We start from the raw sequence: 18,956 nt of genomic DNA on the forward strand, positions 1-18,956 counted from the left end.
CGGGTAGGGTCCAGGTCGGGTTTTAATTTTATACCCAAGCCAGGTTTTACTTCTTCCCACACCACTCTTTCAGCCATGCATTTAATTCTCTAATCTGCCTGACCCTATGCCAATTGGCACATGTCTCAGCTAACAATCCAGGGATTATAACTTTTGAGGTTCTGTGTTTTAATTTGGACCCTAACTCCTCAAGCTCTCGCTGCAGAACATTATTCTACCGATGTCACTGGTTCCTACATGGATCACAACACCTGGATTCTCCCCCTCCCACTCCGTTCATCTCCAGTCACGAGGAGATGTCTTTAACCTTTGGAACACCCTGTCGCGGCTGCAGAGAACAGTATCTATTCCCTGACTATACTGTTCCCCATCACTAACACATTCCTTTTCACTCCCCCGACATCCTCCTCCATTCTGCCACCTTCGGTGTGATGCCACCGCCTTCGCCTCCCTGCCCTTTACAGCATTCCGCAGAGGCCATTTATTCAACGGCACCCTGGTCCATTTCTCAATCATCCTAACATACCCTCCCCTTCCCATGGCCATCTTCCCAGGCAAGTGCAGGAGGTGCAATATCTGCCCTTTTACCTCCTCCCTTCTCACTGTCCAAGGCCCCAAAAACTCCTTCCACATGAAAGTGATTTACTTGTTTCAATTTCGCATACTGTATTCACTACTAATGATGCTATCTTCTCTACATTGGGGAGACCAAATGCAAATAGGGTGACTGCTCCATTCATTCTGCAAGCGTGACCCTGAGCTGCTGGTCACCTGTCATTTTAATTCTCTGTCCCATTCCCACTCTGACTTATATTCCCAGTCTCCTACACTGCTCCAATGAAGCTCAACATAAGCTCAAGGAACAGCACCTCATCTTTTGATGAGGCACTTTACAGCCTTCCGGACTGACCATAACCGCTGCCCCTAATTTTCTTTGGACAGCAGATGTTGCTAAAGAATCTGCTTTTCTCATTTACACCTCCTCTAGACTCATCTTTTATTTCTTCCATTGTCCGATTATCATCTCCTTTTGCCTTGCACCATCATCCCTTTTGTCATTTAATCTCTCCTATCTTCCCCCCTATCACAAACATTTCGTTCTTTTCCCTCCTCCTCCATTTCCCTGCCCCTGTACTTGCTTAAAACCTACTCCATCTCTAAGTTTTTTCAGTTCTGACAAAAGGTCAATGACCTGAAAGATTAACTCTATTCCTCTCTCCACAGTTGCTGCCGGACCTGCTCACTAGTTCCAGCATTTTCTGTATTTATTTTAGTGTTTCAGCAGTATTTTGATTTTAAAATAATCACTGCGGGCTGGTTTCAATTGGAACCTGACCAGCCATTGGAGCAAAAACTTCTGTCTCACCCGGCAGAACTAGATTCAAACTCATCACCTGAAGTAGAACAGCAGTTCGTCAAGCCCCATGTCACAGAATCATAGAATAATACAGTGCAGAAGAGGCCCTTCGGCCCATTGAGGCTGCACCGATGCATTAAAACACCTGACCTATCTACCTAATCCCATTTGCCAGCACTTGGCCTATAGCCTTGAATGTTATGACGTGCCAAGTGCTCATCCAGGTACTTTTTAAAGGATGTGAGGCAACCCGCCTCTACCACCCTCCCAGGCAGGGCATTCCAGACAGTCGCCACCCTCTGGGTAAAAAGGTTCTTCCTCAAATCCCCCTTAAACCTCCCGCCCCTCACCTTAAACTTGTGACCCCTCGTAACTGACCCTTCAACTAAGGGGAACAGCTGCTCCCTATCCACCCTGTCCATGCCCCTCATAATCTTGTACACCTCGATCAGGTCATCCCTCAGTCTTCTCTGCTCCAGTGAAAACAAACCAAGCCTATCCAATCTCTCTTCATAGCTGAAATGTTCCATCCCAGGCAACATCCTGGTGAATCGCCTCTGCATCCCCTCCAATGCAATCACATCCTTCCTATAATGTGGCGACCAGAATTGCACACAGTACTCCAGCTGTGACCTTACCAAAGTTCTGTACAACTCCAACATGACCTCCCTGCTTTTGTAATCTATGCCTCGATTGATAAAGGCAAGTGTCCCATATGCCTTTTTCACCACCCTATTAACCTGCCCTTCTGCCATCAGAGATCTATGGACAAACACACCAAGGTCCCTTTGTTCCTCGGAACATCCCAGTGTCAGGCCATTCATTGAATACTTCCGTGTCACATTACTCCTTCCAAAGTGTATCACCTCACACTTTTCAGCATTAAATTCCATCTGCCACTTTTCTGCCCATTTGACCATCCCGTCTATATCTTCCTGTAACCTAAGACACTCCACCTCACTGTTAACCACTCGGCCAATCTTTGTGTCATCCGCGAACTTACTGATCCTACCCCCCACATAGTCATCTATGTCGTTTATATAAATGACAAACAATAGGGGACCCAGCACAGATCCCTGTGGTACGCCACTGACACTGGCTTCCAGTCACTAAAACAGCCGTCTGTCATCACTCTGTCTCCTACAGCTAAGCCAATTTTGAATCCACCTTATCAAGTTACCTTGTATCCCATGAGCATTTGCTTTCTTGATAAGTCGCCCATGTGGGACCTTGTCAAAGGCTTTACTGAAATCCATGTAAACTACATCAACTGCACTACCCTCATCTACACACCTGGTCACATGCTCAAAAAATTCAATCAAATTTGGTAGGCATGACATCCCTCTGACAAAGCCATGCTGACTATTCCTAATCAAATTTTGCCTCTCCAAGTGGTGATAGATTCTCTCCTTCAGAATTTTCTCCAATAGTTTCCCTACCACTGACGTGAGACTCACTGGTCTGTAGTTCCCTGGCTTATCTCTACAACCTTTCTTAAATAATGGGACCACATTAGCTGTTCTCCAGTGCTCTGGCACCTCCCCCATGGCCAGAGAGGAATTAAAAATTAGGGTCAGAACCCCTGCAATCTCCATCCTCGCCTCCCACAGCATCCTGGGACACAAATCCTCCGAACCTGGAGATTTGTCCACTTTTAAGCCTTCCAAAACCTCCAATACCTTGTCACTCCCTATGACAATTTGCTCAAGAACCTCACAGTCTCTCTCTCTGAGTTCCACATCTACATCCTCATTCTCTTGGGTGAAGACAGATGTGAAGTATTCGTTCAACACCCTACCAATATCCTCTGGCTCCACCCACAAATTTCCCCCTTGGTCCCTACTCTTTCCCTGGTTATCCTCTTCCCATTGATAACTTTTTTTTTAGTTATTTTTTTACTTTTTAGAGATACAGCACTGAAACAGGCCCTTCGGCCCACCGAGTCTGTGCCGACCATCAACCACCCATTTATACTAATCCTACACTAATCCCATATTCCTACCACATCCCCACCTCTCCCTATATTTCCCTACCACCTACCTATACTAGGGGCAATTTATAATGGCCAATTTACCTACCAACCTGCAAGTCTTTTGGCTTGTGGGAGGAAACCGGTGCACCCGGAGAAAACCCACGTAGACACAGAGAGAACTTGCAAACTCCACACAGGCAGTACCCAGAATTGAACCCGGGTCGCTGGAGCTGTGAGGCTGAGGTGCTAACCACTGTGCCGCCCAACTTATAGAATATCTTGGGATTTTCCCTACTTTTACCAGCCAGAGCTTTCTCATATCCCCTCTTTGCTCTCCTAATTGCTTTCTTGAGCTCCATCCTACACTTTCTGTACTCCACTAATGCTTCCGTTGATTTGCTCTTCTTGTATTTGCTAAAAGCCTCTCTTTTCCTTCTCATCGTACCCTGAATGTTTCTGGTCATCCATGGTTCTCTGGGCTTGTTGCTCCTACCTATTACCTTAGAGGGAACATGTTGGGCCTGTACCCTCCCCATTTCCTTTTTGAATGCCCCCACTGCTCGTCAAGTAACTCTTTCCAGTCTACCTTGGCCAGATCCTGCCTTATTTTACCAAAATTCGCTCTACCCCAATCCAAAACCTTTTTTTGCAACTTGTCTATTTCTTTCTCCATAACAAGCTTAAATTGTACCATGTTGTGGTCGCTATCACCAAAATGCACCCCCACCAACACATCAACCACCTGTCCAGCTTCAGTCCCCAGAATTAGGTCCAGCACTGCACCCTCCCTTGTTGGATCCTCTACATATTGAGCTAAAAAGTTCCCCTGTATGCATTTTAAGAACTCCACTCCATCCGAGCCCTTAACACGATGACTATCCCAATTAATGTTGGGAAAGTTGAAATCACCTAATATAATTACCCTATTATTTTTACACACCTCTGCAAATTGCGCACATATTTGCTCCTCAATTTCCCGCTGACTATCTGGGGGTCTATAATAAACATCTAGCAATGTGGCTGTCCCTTTTTTATTCCTGAACTCTACCCATAAAGCTTCATTTGATGCCCCCTCAAATAATTTCTCATCAAACCATTTTTCCCTCCAGAGATAAATTCAGGTTAAAAGTCAGTTTAATACTCAATTTCAAAAGTTACACACCATTGAGATTCTGCACTGAGATAGTGACCTCCTTCTTCTTCTTAGGCAATCCCTCGGGAACAAGAATGACTTTCTTCCACTCCAGGGTTGTGGGTTCTCAGGTGACTGAATAGTCCAATTCTGGATCCACACACAAGTGGTGTTTGGTGAGGCGAGTGAATGGGATGCTCAAATTTCCGAACACTCCTTCCGTTGTTTGCACTTGGTCGCTGACTGGGTGTGTCGACGTTGTTTGAACTAGCTGGCACCTTCGCAGATGCGTCTTCTCCATTTTGGGCGGTCTCGGGCAAGAGATTCACATTTTTTCAGGGAGGCTTTAAGGACATCCTTGTAGTTTTTCATCTGCCCTCCTGGTAGCCTCTTGCCGTGACGGAGCTCGGAGTAGAAAGCTTGTTTTGGGAGTCTCGTGTCAGGCACGCGGACGATGTGGCCCACCCAACGTAACTGCCTAGCTATGACCGGTGTCTGGATACTGGAGGTATTGGCTTGAGAGAGGACACTGATATTGGAGTGCCTGTCCTGCCAATGAATTTGCAGGATCTTGCGGAGGTAACACTGGTGATTTCTTTTCAGGGCTTTGAGATATCTGCTGTACAGTGTCCATGTTTCCGATGCATACAGGAGGGCAGGTAACACTGCGGCCCTGTAGGCCATGAACTTGATGCCAGCTTTGAGGTCTTTGTCGCCAAAAACTTTTTTTCAGAGCTTGCAAAATAAGAGCTCACAAGACAAAATCAGAGCTCACAAGTTAAGGTCAGGTAATGGGGTTTGTACCAGCAGACGGAGGATGTTTAAACTAGCAGTTAACTTGAAGTTTGGGCTAAAAATGTACCCACTGTTAGAATCAGGGGAGCTTAAACAGCAGAAGGGAGGATTTAGTGAGGAGAGCACAATGGATGGCAGCAGATGGCCACAGATAGTGACCAACTTACAGACCAATCCACAATTCTACAGTGTACATAAAATATTCAATGCAATTCTCCATTGATGGCATCCATACCTTAAATGCTCTGCTGAGGACCTCCTCTCCTCCCTTCATTCTCAGCAGGTTGACAATGACTTGATTTCCATACTGCTCTCTCAGCAAAAGCAAGTGTCTGAAAAAAAAATCATTCCTACATTTTTACTGACTATATAGGTGCCTTGATACGCTTTGTATCTTTACAATTATACTTTTATACTATGCAAACATATAAAATATATTTTAATCATATATTCATTCACACATTGTATAAAATCAGCTGTGAATCATAGATGGAAATATACTTAGTATAATTGTCAGCTTTCACTCAATGGTAGCACTCTTGCCTGAGTTAGGAGATTGTGGGTTCAATTCCCACTCCAGGACTTGAGCACATAAACCAGTCTGACACTTCAGTGCAGCACTGAGGGAGTGCTACACTGTCAGAGGTGTCATATTTCAGATCAGTCATTAAACTGAGAGCCTGTCTGCCCTCTCAGGTTGGCATAAAAGATGCCATGGCACTATTTGAATAAGAGCAGGAGAATTCTCCCAGTCACCTGGGCAATATTTTTTCTTCAATCAATGCCAAAAGCAATTTAAACCAATTTGGCAAGGGGAGGGGAACCAGGATGAAGCATCAGAGAGGAGAAACAAACATAGAGAGCGACGAGAGACAAACAGTATTAAAATAAACAGTTATCCAGAAATAGGAGGGATCAGAAAGGAGAGCAATGCTAAGCAGAGTAGGGCAGGTTTGAAGTGCATGTGAGTAAAAGCACAGAATGTGACCAATAAAGTTGGTGAATTGCAGGTAGACGTTGCCACATGAGATGATGATATATGTGGCAATAATAGAAACCTGGCTCAAAGAGATCAGGAATGGGAACTTAACCATGACTTGGTACAGACCAGCAAATAATGGGAAGGAGATGGAGGAACAAAATTGCAAGCAAATTTCAGATATATCTAAAAACAGTAAAGTTGGGAGATTTCAGTTATCCTAATGTAGGTTGGGGGAAAAGAAAGAGTATAACGGGAAAGGAAATGGGGGGAAATTCCTCAAATGTATACAATTAAACTTTCTTGATCAGTACAATTCCAGCCCAATGAGGGGGGAGCAGAGATAAAAACAGAAAGTGTCGGAAATACTCAGCAGGTCTGGTAGCATCTGCAGAGAGAGAAACAGAGTTTAACGTTTCAGGTCTGTGATCTTTCATCAGAACTGGCAAAAGTTAGAAATGTAATAGGCTTTGAGCAAGTGAAAGCGGGGTGGGGGGGCAGGGGAGATGAACAAAAGGGAAGGTCTGTGATAGGGCGGAGGACAGGAGAGATTAAATGACAAAGATGTAACAGAACAAAAGCCAAAAGGTAGTGCTCAGAATTGGAGTGAAAGACAAAGCATGAGTCCAGAGAGAGTGTTAATGGCAAAATAATGAACAGCTCTGTCCAAAAGCAAAAACATGAAAAACAAGTTTAAGACAGGCACATGGCTAAAAAATAAAATAAATAAATAAAAAATGGTAGTCATGCTCTGAAATTATTAAACTCAATACTGAGTCCAGAAGACTGTCGAGTGCCTAATCAGAAGATGAGGTGCTGTTCCTCAAGCTTACATTGAGCTTCATAGGAACAGTACAGCAGGTCAAGGAGAGAAATGTGGGCATGAGATTAGAGTGGTGAATTAAAAAAACAGGGGACTGGAAGTAGGGGTCATGCTTGTGGATTGAGGTGTTCCACAAAGCAGTCACCCAATCTGCGTTTGGTTTCCTCAATGCACAGGAGACCACATTATGGGCAGTGAATACAGTACACTAAATTGAAAGAAGTACAAGTACATCGCTGCTTCACCTGGAGTGTTTGGGGCTTTGGGTGAAGAATAGAGAGGAGGTAAAAGGGCGGGTATTAGACCTCCTGCAATTGCATGGGAAGGCGCCGTGGGAATGGGTCTAGGTGTGGACCAGGGTGTCACGGAGGGAACAGTCCCTTCGGAATGCTGACAGGGGAGGGGAAGATGCATTTGGTGGTGGCATCAGGCTGGAAGTAACAGAAATGGCGGAAGATGATTCTTTGGATGCAGAGGCTGGTGGGGTGGAAAGTGAGGACAAGGGGAAGCCTGTTGCAGTTCTGGGAGGGAGGGGAAGAGGTGAGGGCAGAAGTGCGGGAAATGGGTCGGACATGGTCGAGAGCCCTGTCAACCACAGTGGGGGGAATCCTTAGTTGAAGAAAAGGGAACACAGATCAGAAGCGATGTTGTGGAAAGTTGCACAGATGCATCGGAGAAAGAGAAACTGGGAGAATGGAATGGAGTCCTTACCGGAGACAGGGTGTGAGGAAGTGTAGTCGAGGTAGCTGTGGGAGTCGGTGGGCTGATAATGAATATTAGTGGACAGCCTATCCCCAGAGATGGAGACAGATAGGTTGAGGAAGAGAAGGGAAGTGTTGGAGATGGACCATGTGAAGGTGGAAGAAGGGTGGAAATTGGAAGCAAATCTGATGAAGTTTTCCTGTTCGGGACGAGAGCAGGGAGCAGCACTTTATATGTATATAAAGAGCAAGAGGGTAGCCAGGGAAAGGGTTGGCCCACTCAAGGACAGAGGAGGGAAGCTACGTGTGGAGCCAGAGGAAATGGCCGAGGTCCTAAATGAGTACTTTGCATCAGCATTCACCCAAGAGAAGGACTTGGTGGATGATGAGTCTAGGGAAGGGAGTGCAGATAGTCTGGGTCATGTCGATATCAAAAAGGTGGTGGTGTTGGGCGTCTTGAAAAACATTAAGGTAGATAAGTCCCCAGGGCCTGATGGGATCTACCCCAGAATACTGAGGGAGGCAAGGGAGGAAATTGCTGGGGCCTTGACAGAAATCTTTGTATCCTCGTTGGCTACAGGTGAGGTCCCAGAGGACTGGAGAATAGCCAATGTTGTTCCTTTGTTTAAGAAGGGTAGCAAGGATAATCCAGGAAATTACAGGCCAGTGAGCCTTACATCAGTGGTAGGGAAATTATTGGAGAGGATTCTTCGGGACAGGATTTACTCCCATTTCGAAACAAATGAACTTATTAGCGAGAGGCAGCATGGTTTTGTGAAGGGGAGGTCGTGTCTCACTAACTTGATTGAGTTTTTTGAGGAAGTGACGAAGATGATTGATGAAGGAAGGGCAGTGGATGTTGTCTACATGGACTTCAGTAAAGCCTTTGACAAGGTCCCTCATGGCAGACTGGTACAAAAGGTGAAGTCACACGGGATCAGAGGTGAGCTGGCAAGATGGATACAGAACTGGCTCAGCCATAGAAGACAGAGGGTAGCAGTGGAAGGGTGTTTTTCTGAATGGAGGGCTGTGACTAGTGGTGTTCCGCAGGGATCAGTGCTGGGACCTTTGCTGTTTATAGTATATATAAATGATTTTGAGGAAAATGTAGCTGGTCTGATTAGTAAGTTTGCGGACGACACAAAGGTTGGTGGAGTTTCGGATAGTGATGACGATTGTCAGAGGATACAGCAGGATATAGATCAGTCAAGGTGTGGACCAGGGTGTCACGAAGGGAACAGTCCCTTCGGAATGCTGACAGGGGAGGGGAAGATGCATTTGGTGGTGGCATCAGGCTGGAAGTAACAGAAATGGGCAGAGAAATGGCAGATGGAGTTTAATCCAGACAAATGTGAGGTAATGCACTTTGGAAAGTCTAATACAGGTGGGAAGTATACAGTAAATGGCACAACCCTTAGGAGTATTGACAGGCATACAGGTCCACAGATCACTGAAAGTGGCAACGCAGGTGGATAAGGTAGTCAAGAAGGCATACGGCATGCTTGCCTTAATCGGTTGGGGCATAGAGTATAAACATTGGCAAATCATGCTGCAACTGTACAGAACCTTAGTTAGGCCACACTTGGGATACGGAGTACAATTCGGGTCGCCACACTACCAGAAGGATGTGGAGGCTTTGGAGAGGGTACAGAACAGGTTTACCAGGATGTTGCCTGGTCTGGAGGGTATTAGCTATGAGGAGAGGTTGGATAAACTCTGATTGTTTTCACTGGAACGACAGAGGTGGTGGGGCGACATGATAGAGGTTTACAAAATTATGAGTGGCATGGACAGAGTGGATAGTCAGAAGCTTTTTCCCAGAGTGGAAGAGTCAGTTACTAGGGGACATAGGTTTAAGGTGCGAGGGGCAAAGTTTAGAGGGGATGTGCGAGGCAAGTTTTTTTACACAGAGGGTGGTGAGTGCCTGGAACTTGCTGCCAGGGGAGGTGGTGGAAGCAGGTACGATAGCGACGTTGAAGAGACATCTTGACAAATATATGAATAGGAAGGGAATAGAGGGATATGGGCCCCTGAAGTGCAGAAGGTTTTAGTTTAGACAGGCATCAAGATCGGCGCAGGCTTGGAGGGCCGAATAAAGAACAAAGAACAGTACAGCACAGGAACAGGCCATTCGGCCCTCCAAGCCTGCGCCGATCTTGATGCCTGCCTAAACTAACACCTTCTGCACTTCCGGGGCCCGTATCCCTCTATTCCCTTCCTATTCATATATTTGTCAAGATGTCTCTTCAACGTCGCTATCGTATCTGCTTCCACCACCTCCCCTGGCAGCAAGTTCCAGGCACTCACCACCCTCTGTGTAAAGAACTTGCCTCGCACATCCCCTCTAAACTTTGCCCCTCGCACCTTAAACCTATGTCCCCTAGTAACTGACTCTTCCACCCTGGGAAAAAGCTTCTGACTATCCACTCTATCCATGCTGCTCATAACTTTGTAAACCTCTATCATGTCGCCCCTCCACCTCCGTCGTTCCAGTGAAAACAATCTGAGTTTTTCCAACCTCTACTCATAGCTAATGCCCTCCAGACCAGGCAACATCAGTGACCTGTGGAACAGTACACCCAGATCTCTCTGCCTGTCAATACTCCTAAGGGTTCTGCCACTTTTTGTATGCCTCCCACCTGCATTAGACATTCCAAAATGCATTACCTCACATTTGTCCGGATTAAACTCCATCTGCCATTTCTCCGCCCAAGTCTCCAACCGATCTATATCCTGCTGTATCCTCTGACAATCCTCATCATTATCCGCAACTCCACCAACCTTTGTGTCGTCTGCAAACTTACTAATCAGACCAGCTACATTTTCCTCCAAATCATTTATATATACTACAAACAGCAAAGGTCCCAGCACTGATCCCTGCGGAACACCACTAGTCACATCCCTCCATTCAGAAAAACACCCAACCACTGATATCCTCTGTCTTCTGTGACTGAGCCAGTTCTGTATCCATCTTGCCAGCTCACCTCTGATCCCGTGTGACTTCACCTTTTGTACCAGTCTGCCATGCGGGACCTTGTCAAAGGCTTTACTAACGTCCATGCAGACAACATCCACTGCCCCTCCCTCATCAATCATCTTCGTCACTTCCTCAAAAAACTCAATCAAATTAGTAAGACACGACCTCCCCTTCACAAAACCATGCTGTCTCTCGCTAATAAGTTCGTTTGTTTCCAAATGGGAGTAAATCCCCTCTAATAATTTCCCTACCACTGACGTAAGGCTCACCGCCCTATAATTTCCTGGATTATCCTTGCTACCCTTCTTAAACAAAGGAACAACATTGGCTATTCTCCAGTCCTCTGGAACCTCACCTGTAGCCAAAGAGGATGCAAAGATTTCTGTCAAGGCCCCAGCAATTTCTTCCCTTGCCTCCCTCAGTATTCTAGGGTAGATCCCATCAGGCCCTGGGGACTTATCTACCTTAATGTTTTGCAAGACACCCAACACCTCCTCCTTTTTGATAATGAGATGACTGAGACTATCTGCACTCCCTTCCCTAGGCTCATCATCCACCAAGTCCTTCTCCTTGGTGAATACTGACGCAAAGTACTCATTTAGCACCTCACCCATTTCCTCTGGCTCCACGCATAGATTCCCATCTCTGTCCTTGAATGGGCCAACCCTTTCCCTGGTTACCCTCTTCCTCTTTATGGCCTGTTCCTGTGCTGTACTGTTCTTTGTTCTTTGATACAATCATCAATGTACCAGAATAAGAGTTGGGGAGGGGGCCTGAGTAGGACTGGAACAAGGAGTGTTCGACATACCCTACAAAAAGACAGGCATAACCAGGACCCATGCAGGTACCGATAGGAACACCTTTAATTTGGAGGAAATGTGTGGAATTGAAGGAGAAGTTGTTCAATGTGAGAACCAGTTCAGCCCGGCAGAGGGGGCGGGAGGCGGATGGGGAGTGGTTGAGACTCTGTTCAAGGAAGAAGCGGAGAGCACTCAGACCGCCCTGCTGGGGGATGGAGGTATAGGGATTTTGGACATCCTTGGTGAAGAGGAGGCAGTTTGGGCCAGGAAACTGGAAATTGTCAAAACATAGGGCGCCCTTCCCACGGCATCTTCCCATGCAATTGCAGGAGGTGTAATGCCTTCCCTTTTACATCCTCTCTCCTCACCATCCAAGGCCCCAAACACTCCTTCCAGGTGAAGCAGCCATTTACTTGTACTTCCTACACTGTCTATCTGTTAAGCAGCACTTTGATTTTAAAATTCTCATCCATAGTTTCAAATACCTCCAGAGCCTTCTTCCTCCGTAATCTCCTCCAGCTCCAGAACACTCCGAGTTACCTGTGTTCCTCTAATTCTGGCCTCTTGAGCATCCCCGATTTTAACTGCTCCACCACTGGTGGCTGTGCCTTTAGCTGACTAGGCCTACTCAGCTTTGGAATTCCTTCTTTACTTCTCTGCCTCGCTTTCCTCCTTTAAGACACTCCATAAAACCTACCTTTTTGGCCAAGACTCAATATCTTCTCATGTGGCTTGGTTTCATATTTTGCTTTATAATGTTCCTGTGAAGTGCCTTGGCATGTTTTATTACACTCAAAGTACTATATAAATACAAGGTGGTGTTGTTATAGTGTTATTTTTCTAATCAGAAGATTGTATGATATGCAGACTCAGTACTGTTCGTATCATAAGAGTGATTTTCAATAAAGCATTACCTGTCGAAAGCAGGGGCATTGGCTTCGATACCTCGGGTCAGCCGCAGGTGGTGAGAGCCAACCTACAAAATGAAACAGAAGATCAGATGACTTTAGCAAACCTTTGTATATTGGCCAGGGTCATAATCCTTTTCTTTCCCTCCAATTTTTTCTCTCTCACTCCCTGCTCCCTCCTACTGAGGTATGTTTCTAAGGGAGCATGCAGGTCTCTGGAAAATCAGTCTGCCAGCATCAGCTGGCCATTCAATTGTAAAGAGTTATTTACAGTCTTCCAGAAGACATTTGATAAAATCCTTCATAAAAGAGACTGGTAGCTAAAGTTGAAGCTCATGGAATTGAAGGCAAATTATTGACCTAGTTCTGGACACCATATCCTGGCAAGGATATATGGAGAAGCTCTTGGCTTTGACTTCAAGGTTCTGGTTAGACCACTTGCTTCCAATCAATGGGTGCTAAAGTTACCATCCACCTTGGCCTGCAGCACAAGAGGGAGATGGAGCAGAGGTGACACAGGAGATGACAAGCTGCTTGCAGAGGGAGCAGGAGGCATGGGCGGGGGAAGACGAGGAAGAGATAAGGAAGCAGGCAGCCAATACCTTCCCGTTACAGATGGCCTATCTATGATTTGATGACAGTCCCACCGAGCACAACCCAAAATCCCCATTCTGTACACCTTACCTTCCCTCTGTCACTGACCATCACACTGACTCTTGGCCACAATGCTGAAGTAAAAGCAATCACAAAACAACCATTCTAAATCAACTTTATCCAGCAAAACATCCAATATTCCATACAAAACTCAACCAATCATCCTTGTGGATTCCCTTAGGGCCTGTCTTCTGTGTGCCTTTGCCTGCCCTGATGCTCCGACACAGCAGTTGCAGCATGGCCTGTGGAAGGCTGCTGACTTTCACTGGGAGAGAATGCAGATGGCCCTGCAGGATGACTCGAACTGCTCTGATCCTAGAAGGCCCACCTTCAAAATGCACCACCTTGGCATAGGCTGGCTGGCAGGCACTGGTAAAGTGGCAGTTGTGAGAGGACAAATTGGTGTTTATCTTGAGAGAGGATAGTAGGTTCATCCTACATGGAGCCACTGCCATCCCCCCCCCAGGATGGTGCCTCAGCAATTTTAGTAATGTGTTGCAGGACAGATTGCTGAACTGCTGTGAGACCTTGCAAGTCCCTTTAAGCATTGGTATCCGCAGCCATGATGGTGGCAGTAGTCTGAGCCTGTATGGCACCAAGTTGAGCTTGCATGATTTCACTCTGAGCTTCCACTGCAGCACTCAAACATTAGGTGGCTTTTGCTTGTGCTGCAATAGAAGCTGAGACATTGGCCATCAGATGCTGCGGCATGGCCGGGTCCACAAGTGTTTTCATGGAGTTGCCCACACTTCCCCGCTGTAAAGAATGGATACCAAGCTTTGTGCAAAGCTCTGTGCCAAGTAGGTGCTCCTTGACAATTTTAGCAGGCTTTCTGGCAAGCCTGCCAATGAACCAGACTTTTCATTGCACATGCCTTTATCTATATGCCGCCCCACTGAAATCCTCATATGAGTCCCCTGCAGCAGAATTTGTGCGCCATGTCAATGTCCAGGGAGCTGCATTATCCTTTCCGCTATCCTGGCTGCAGGCTACATGTACTCGGTGTCTCACCATGTGCAGGCCCTACTTCTATGCTATCCTCTAAAGTTCACATAGTTTTTTTTATTCGTTCATGGAATTTGGCCATCACTGACAAGGCCAGCATTTATTGCCAATTTCTAATTGCCCTTGAGAAGGTGGTGGTGATTTGCCTTCTTGAACCGCTGCAGTCCATGTGGGGCAGGTACACCAACAGTGCTGTGAGGGAAGGAGTTCTAGGATTTTGACCCACTGACAGTGAAGGAACGGCGCTATAGTTCCAAGTAAGGATGGTGCATGACTTGGAATGGAACTTGCAGGTGGTGGTGTTCCCATGTGTCTGCTGCCCTTGTTCTTCTAGCTGGTAGAGGTCATAGGTTTGGAAGGTGCTATCGAAGGAACCTTAGCGAGTTGCTGCAGTACATCTTGTAGATGGTACACACTGCTACCACTGTGTGTTGTTGTGGAGGGAGTGAATGTTTAAGCTGGTGAATGGGGTGCCAATCAAGCGGGCTGCTTTGTCCTGGAACGTGTTGAGTTTCTTGAGTGTTGTTGGAGCTGCACTAATCCAGGCACATGGAGAGTATTCCAACACACTCCTGACTTGTGCCTTGTAGATGGTGGGCAGGCTTTTGGGAGGGAATCAGGAGGTGAGTTCCTCGTCACAGAATTTCCAGCCTCTGACCTGCTCTTGTAGTCACATTATCTGTAACGCTGGTCCAATTAAGTTTCTGGTCAACAGTAACCCCCAGGATGTTGATGGAGGGGACTTCAGCAATGGTGATGCCATTGAATGTCAAGGGGAGATGGTTAGATTCTCTCTTGTTGGAGATAGTCGTTGCCTGGCACTTGTGTGGTGCGAATATTACTTGCCATTTATCAGCCCAAGCCCAAACGTTGTTCAGGTCTTGCTGCATTATCTAAGGAGTTGCAAATGGAACTGAACACTGAGTGAACATCCGCACTTCTAACCTTCTGTTGGAGGGAAGCTCATTGATGAAGCAGTTGAAGATTGTTGGGCCGAGGACACTGGCCTGAAGAACTCCTGCAGAGATTTTCTGGGGCTAAGAAGATTGGTCTCCAACAACTACACTCATCTTCCTTTGTGTTCGGTTTGACTCGAGCCAGAGGACAGCTTTCCCCCGGATTTCCACTGACATCATTTTTAGCAGGGCTCCTTGATGCCATACTCAAATGCCACCTTGATGTCCCACCTCTGGAATTCAGCTCTTTTGTCCATGTTTGGACCAAGGTTGCAATGAGGTCTGGAGCCGAGTGGTCCTGGTGGTACCCACATTGAGCATCGGTGAGCAGGTTGTTGATGAACAAGTGCCACTTGATAGCACTGTTGAAATCACCTTCCATCACTTTGCTGATGATTGAGAGCAGATCAATAGGACGGCAGTGTCAGTATCTGAGCTAATGGCTGCAAGTGTGAGATCAAGTGACTGTGTTACTTCATCATCAGTCTCCTCCTCCTCGTACACTTTACCTTCCCCGCACCAGCACTGGCAGTTCTTGGGTACTCGAAAGGGGAAAGACACAAGGGTAAGGTTGTGGTGAGAAGTAGGGTAAACGCAGAGGTACATGCTTATACAATCTGCAGTTTATATATCAGACATTGTGGGATGAGGGGAAGGTGGGATATGAGAAGGTGGGCTAAGTCGGGACACACTATCAACTTCTATGGTTTCAGCCCCACCACTGGCCACGGCCTCAGTCATGACCACAGCCATGAGTGGCAGCAACGTCTCCTCCATAGGGGCGAGGACATGCAGTCGTGTCTGTCCCCAGCAATTAGGTGCTGCTGCCTGCATTATGTGCCACCCTGCCCTGCAAGATAGAGGGTGGTGTGTCAGTGAGTATTGTGCAATGTGTTTGGTTGATGTGCCTGTCACAGTTGAATTGCTGGACGTGTGTACAAGCTGAGAGATCTTGGCGTGAGGCTTTCAGCAATGCTATGTGTGAGGGTGAGATATGACTATGAATATTAGGCGTGAGTGGTGCTTGATAGAAAACCTTGGTAGTGAGTGAAGCTGGGGTGGTAAATAGAGCAGTCTGTGATGCTAGTGGATCATCTGTAAGGATACGGCATTTGAAGATGCATCCACTGACCTTGGATGCTCGTCTGAGATCATTAAACTTCTTCCTACACTGCATCCAGGTCCTCAGGGTTAGACTGCTAATATAAAATAAAAGCAAAATACTGCAGATGCTGGAAATCTGAAATAAAAACAAGAAATGCTGGAAATACTCAGCAGGTCTGGCAGCATCTGTGGAGAGAGAAGCAGAGTTAACGTTTCAGGTCAGTGACCCTTCATCAGAATGTTAGATTGCTAACATCGACTGCTACTGTTACTTGCTCCCACTGCCTTCACAATGTCTGTCTAGGTGGCTTCCTGAAGAGGATCTCTCTCCTCCTTTACACCTCTTGCACCAATGCCTCCAGTGCTGCATCGAAGAACGTTGGAACACGCTGTTTGTCCTGTTGTGCCATTTTCACTCTTCTTGCAGGTCAGACAGTCTTCCCACCACTTCCAGCATTTGCTGCAACCAGAATGCACCTCCCCCTTAAGATGCATAGACTGGGTTAAGTAAGGCAGGCTAGTTTAAGTGGTGCTAGCCTCGCACAAACCTGGAGCCTGTGCTGTGGCATGTAGCCACTCAGCAGCATGTTTAGTGCTGGGCTGCCAATCATTTAAATTAGAAGACAGCATGAAGTTTGCATGCTGCCTGCATTACAACAAAGTGTGTGAGTTAATTGTAATCCTTGCGCCCGTTAACAGGCCATATCCAATTTTTCCCCCATATACTTTTCAGCAGTAATCACTGGACAGTTTTGAGCGAGTGCCCTGCAGTGTACTCAATTCCACCTTTTTAATACAAATCACTCAAAATGCTTTCTGAAAAAAATCCAACGAAGATTTCCTCAGTAACTAAATGTTCTAATGGCTGAAAAGGCAGTTGGGGGGGGGGGGGGGGGGGAGTGTTGAGATGGTTAAACAAAATATTTAAAAAAAATTAAACTACATATTTCATAATAACATGATTGAGTTTATCCACAAAATTGTCATTTGATTTTTATGTTGTTATTAAAGTTTCTACTTGAAGCTCCCAGCAGCTCCTAAAAACTTGGGCTTGGTCATGTTTGCCCAGAGTTGTGACTATGACAGCTGAAATCAGGCTGTACAGTTTGAAAATGTAAACTGCATCCACGTTCCCAGGATTCATCCACCCCATTCCACTGTTGAACTGAACTGTGCTGGCATATTGTTCTTTGGCTTTTACCAGTTACTGTTCAATTATTTTTCAAAATTTCAAAACTTCATTCAACTAAAGGTTATATTAACAGAGTTTAAAAAAAATACTAGACTGTGTACTATATGTGTCACTGCTGGAGGGGTGGGGGCAGCGCTGCAAGAATAAATGCTAGATTTCTGTTGGAGTTTGGCAGGATGGAGATGTTATTGGGGGAAAGTCGGTGTAGCCCGACTCACCAAGATCAAGGCTTCACGAGATGCTTTGTTAAAATATAGTACTGCTTTTAGAACAATGGATAAAGCAGCTGTACTGCTTTCCTTATTTCAGAAAACTCAAAACTGGAAATATGGGCCTAGAAATTGGGCCACACAGTACAGCATGGCTACCCAACCCAAACCCGACAGGAGCGAACATGTGTTGGGTTTGGGTCGGGTCGAGTAGCTCTGCCGGGGCCAGCATTCGGGCCGGGTCGGACACACCCCATCACCACCTTCAGTACGTGGCTCCAATCTTAATGTACTTTGTAAACAACCTTTCAAGTCCAGTTACAGTTTTTGTTGCTTATCTGCACAAGTTTAAAAAGTGAAAAACAGAAGCTAGGTTAACTGAACATTCCGGTGGTCGGGTCAGGTTGGGCGCTGGAAAAAATGAAAGGACTAGGGCTGGGTCGGGCTCCGTTCGGATGTGGTTCTGTCGGGCTCGGGTCAGGTTTCATTTGCAGACCCGAGCCGGCCTTTACTGCATAGTGCCCATTTTTCAGCTGCTACTCTGCAACCTAAGGACCCAAAATGGCATCCAAGATGTACATGTACACTAACTATGAGAAGTGTGCAGTGTGGCATCTTGGTGCAAGAGAGAAATTCACTTTTAAAATATTTAACATCCAAATTAATTAATTAAATAGAATAGAGATGGCTGGGCAGGCGATGTGTTACAGCAGCAGTATGTGGGAGCTGGTGGACACTGGTGAGATCCACAGTGACCACATCGGCAGCAAGTGTTAGCTGTTCAAAGACCTTCAGCTCAGCGTTGATGAGCTGGAGTCTGAGCTGCAGACACTGCGACACTTCAGGGAGAGGGAGAGTTACCTGGACACTGTGTTTCAGGAGACAGTCACACCCCTTAGATTAATTACATCAAATTTGGACTGTGGTCAGGGACAGGAAGGTGTGACTGTGAGTGAGGCAGGTATGGGGATCCAGAATTTAGCTTTGGAGGTGCCTCAGCCAGTGCCCTTATCCAATAGGTACAAGGTTCTTGCTCCCGGTGTGGACAAGGGCACAGACTGCAGGGAGGATGAGCAAACTGACCACAGCATCGTGGTTCAGAGGGCCATTCAAGTGGGGGGAGAAAAGAGAAATGTAGTAGTAATAGGGGATAGCATAGTTAGGGGAATAGATACTGTTCTCTGCGGCAAAGACAGGGAGTCCTGAAGGCTGTGTTGCCTACCTGGTGCCAAGGTTAAGGACATCTCTTCTGGGCTGGAGAGGAACTTGGAGTGGGAGGGGAAGGATCCAGTTATCGTGGTCTATGTAGGTACTAACGACATAGGTAGGACTAGGAAAGAGGTTCTGCTGAGGGACTATGAGTAGTTCGGGGCTAAATTAAAAAGTATAACC

The 18,956-nt window shown here is 46.4% G+C and overlaps 1 protein-coding gene across 1 annotated transcript in view; it reads right to left on the minus strand.

Moving 5' to 3' along the window:
- The window catches only part of LOC137376366 (synaptojanin-2-like), a 217,607-nt gene that overhangs the window by 114,772 nt on the left and 83,879 nt on the right, over positions 1 to 18,956 (minus strand). Inside the window, 2 exon segments of the mRNA XM_068044775.1 lie at positions 5,492 to 5,588; positions 12,451 to 12,512. Of these exon segments, the coding sequence (XP_067900876.1) occupies positions 5,492 to 5,588; positions 12,451 to 12,512 (159 nt within the window).

This window comes from Heterodontus francisci, chromosome 13 (assembly GCF_036365525.1).
Source record: "Heterodontus francisci isolate sHetFra1 chromosome 13, sHetFra1.hap1, whole genome shotgun sequence".
NCBI classification, from domain to species: domain Eukaryota; kingdom Metazoa; phylum Chordata; class Chondrichthyes; order Heterodontiformes; family Heterodontidae; genus Heterodontus; species Heterodontus francisci.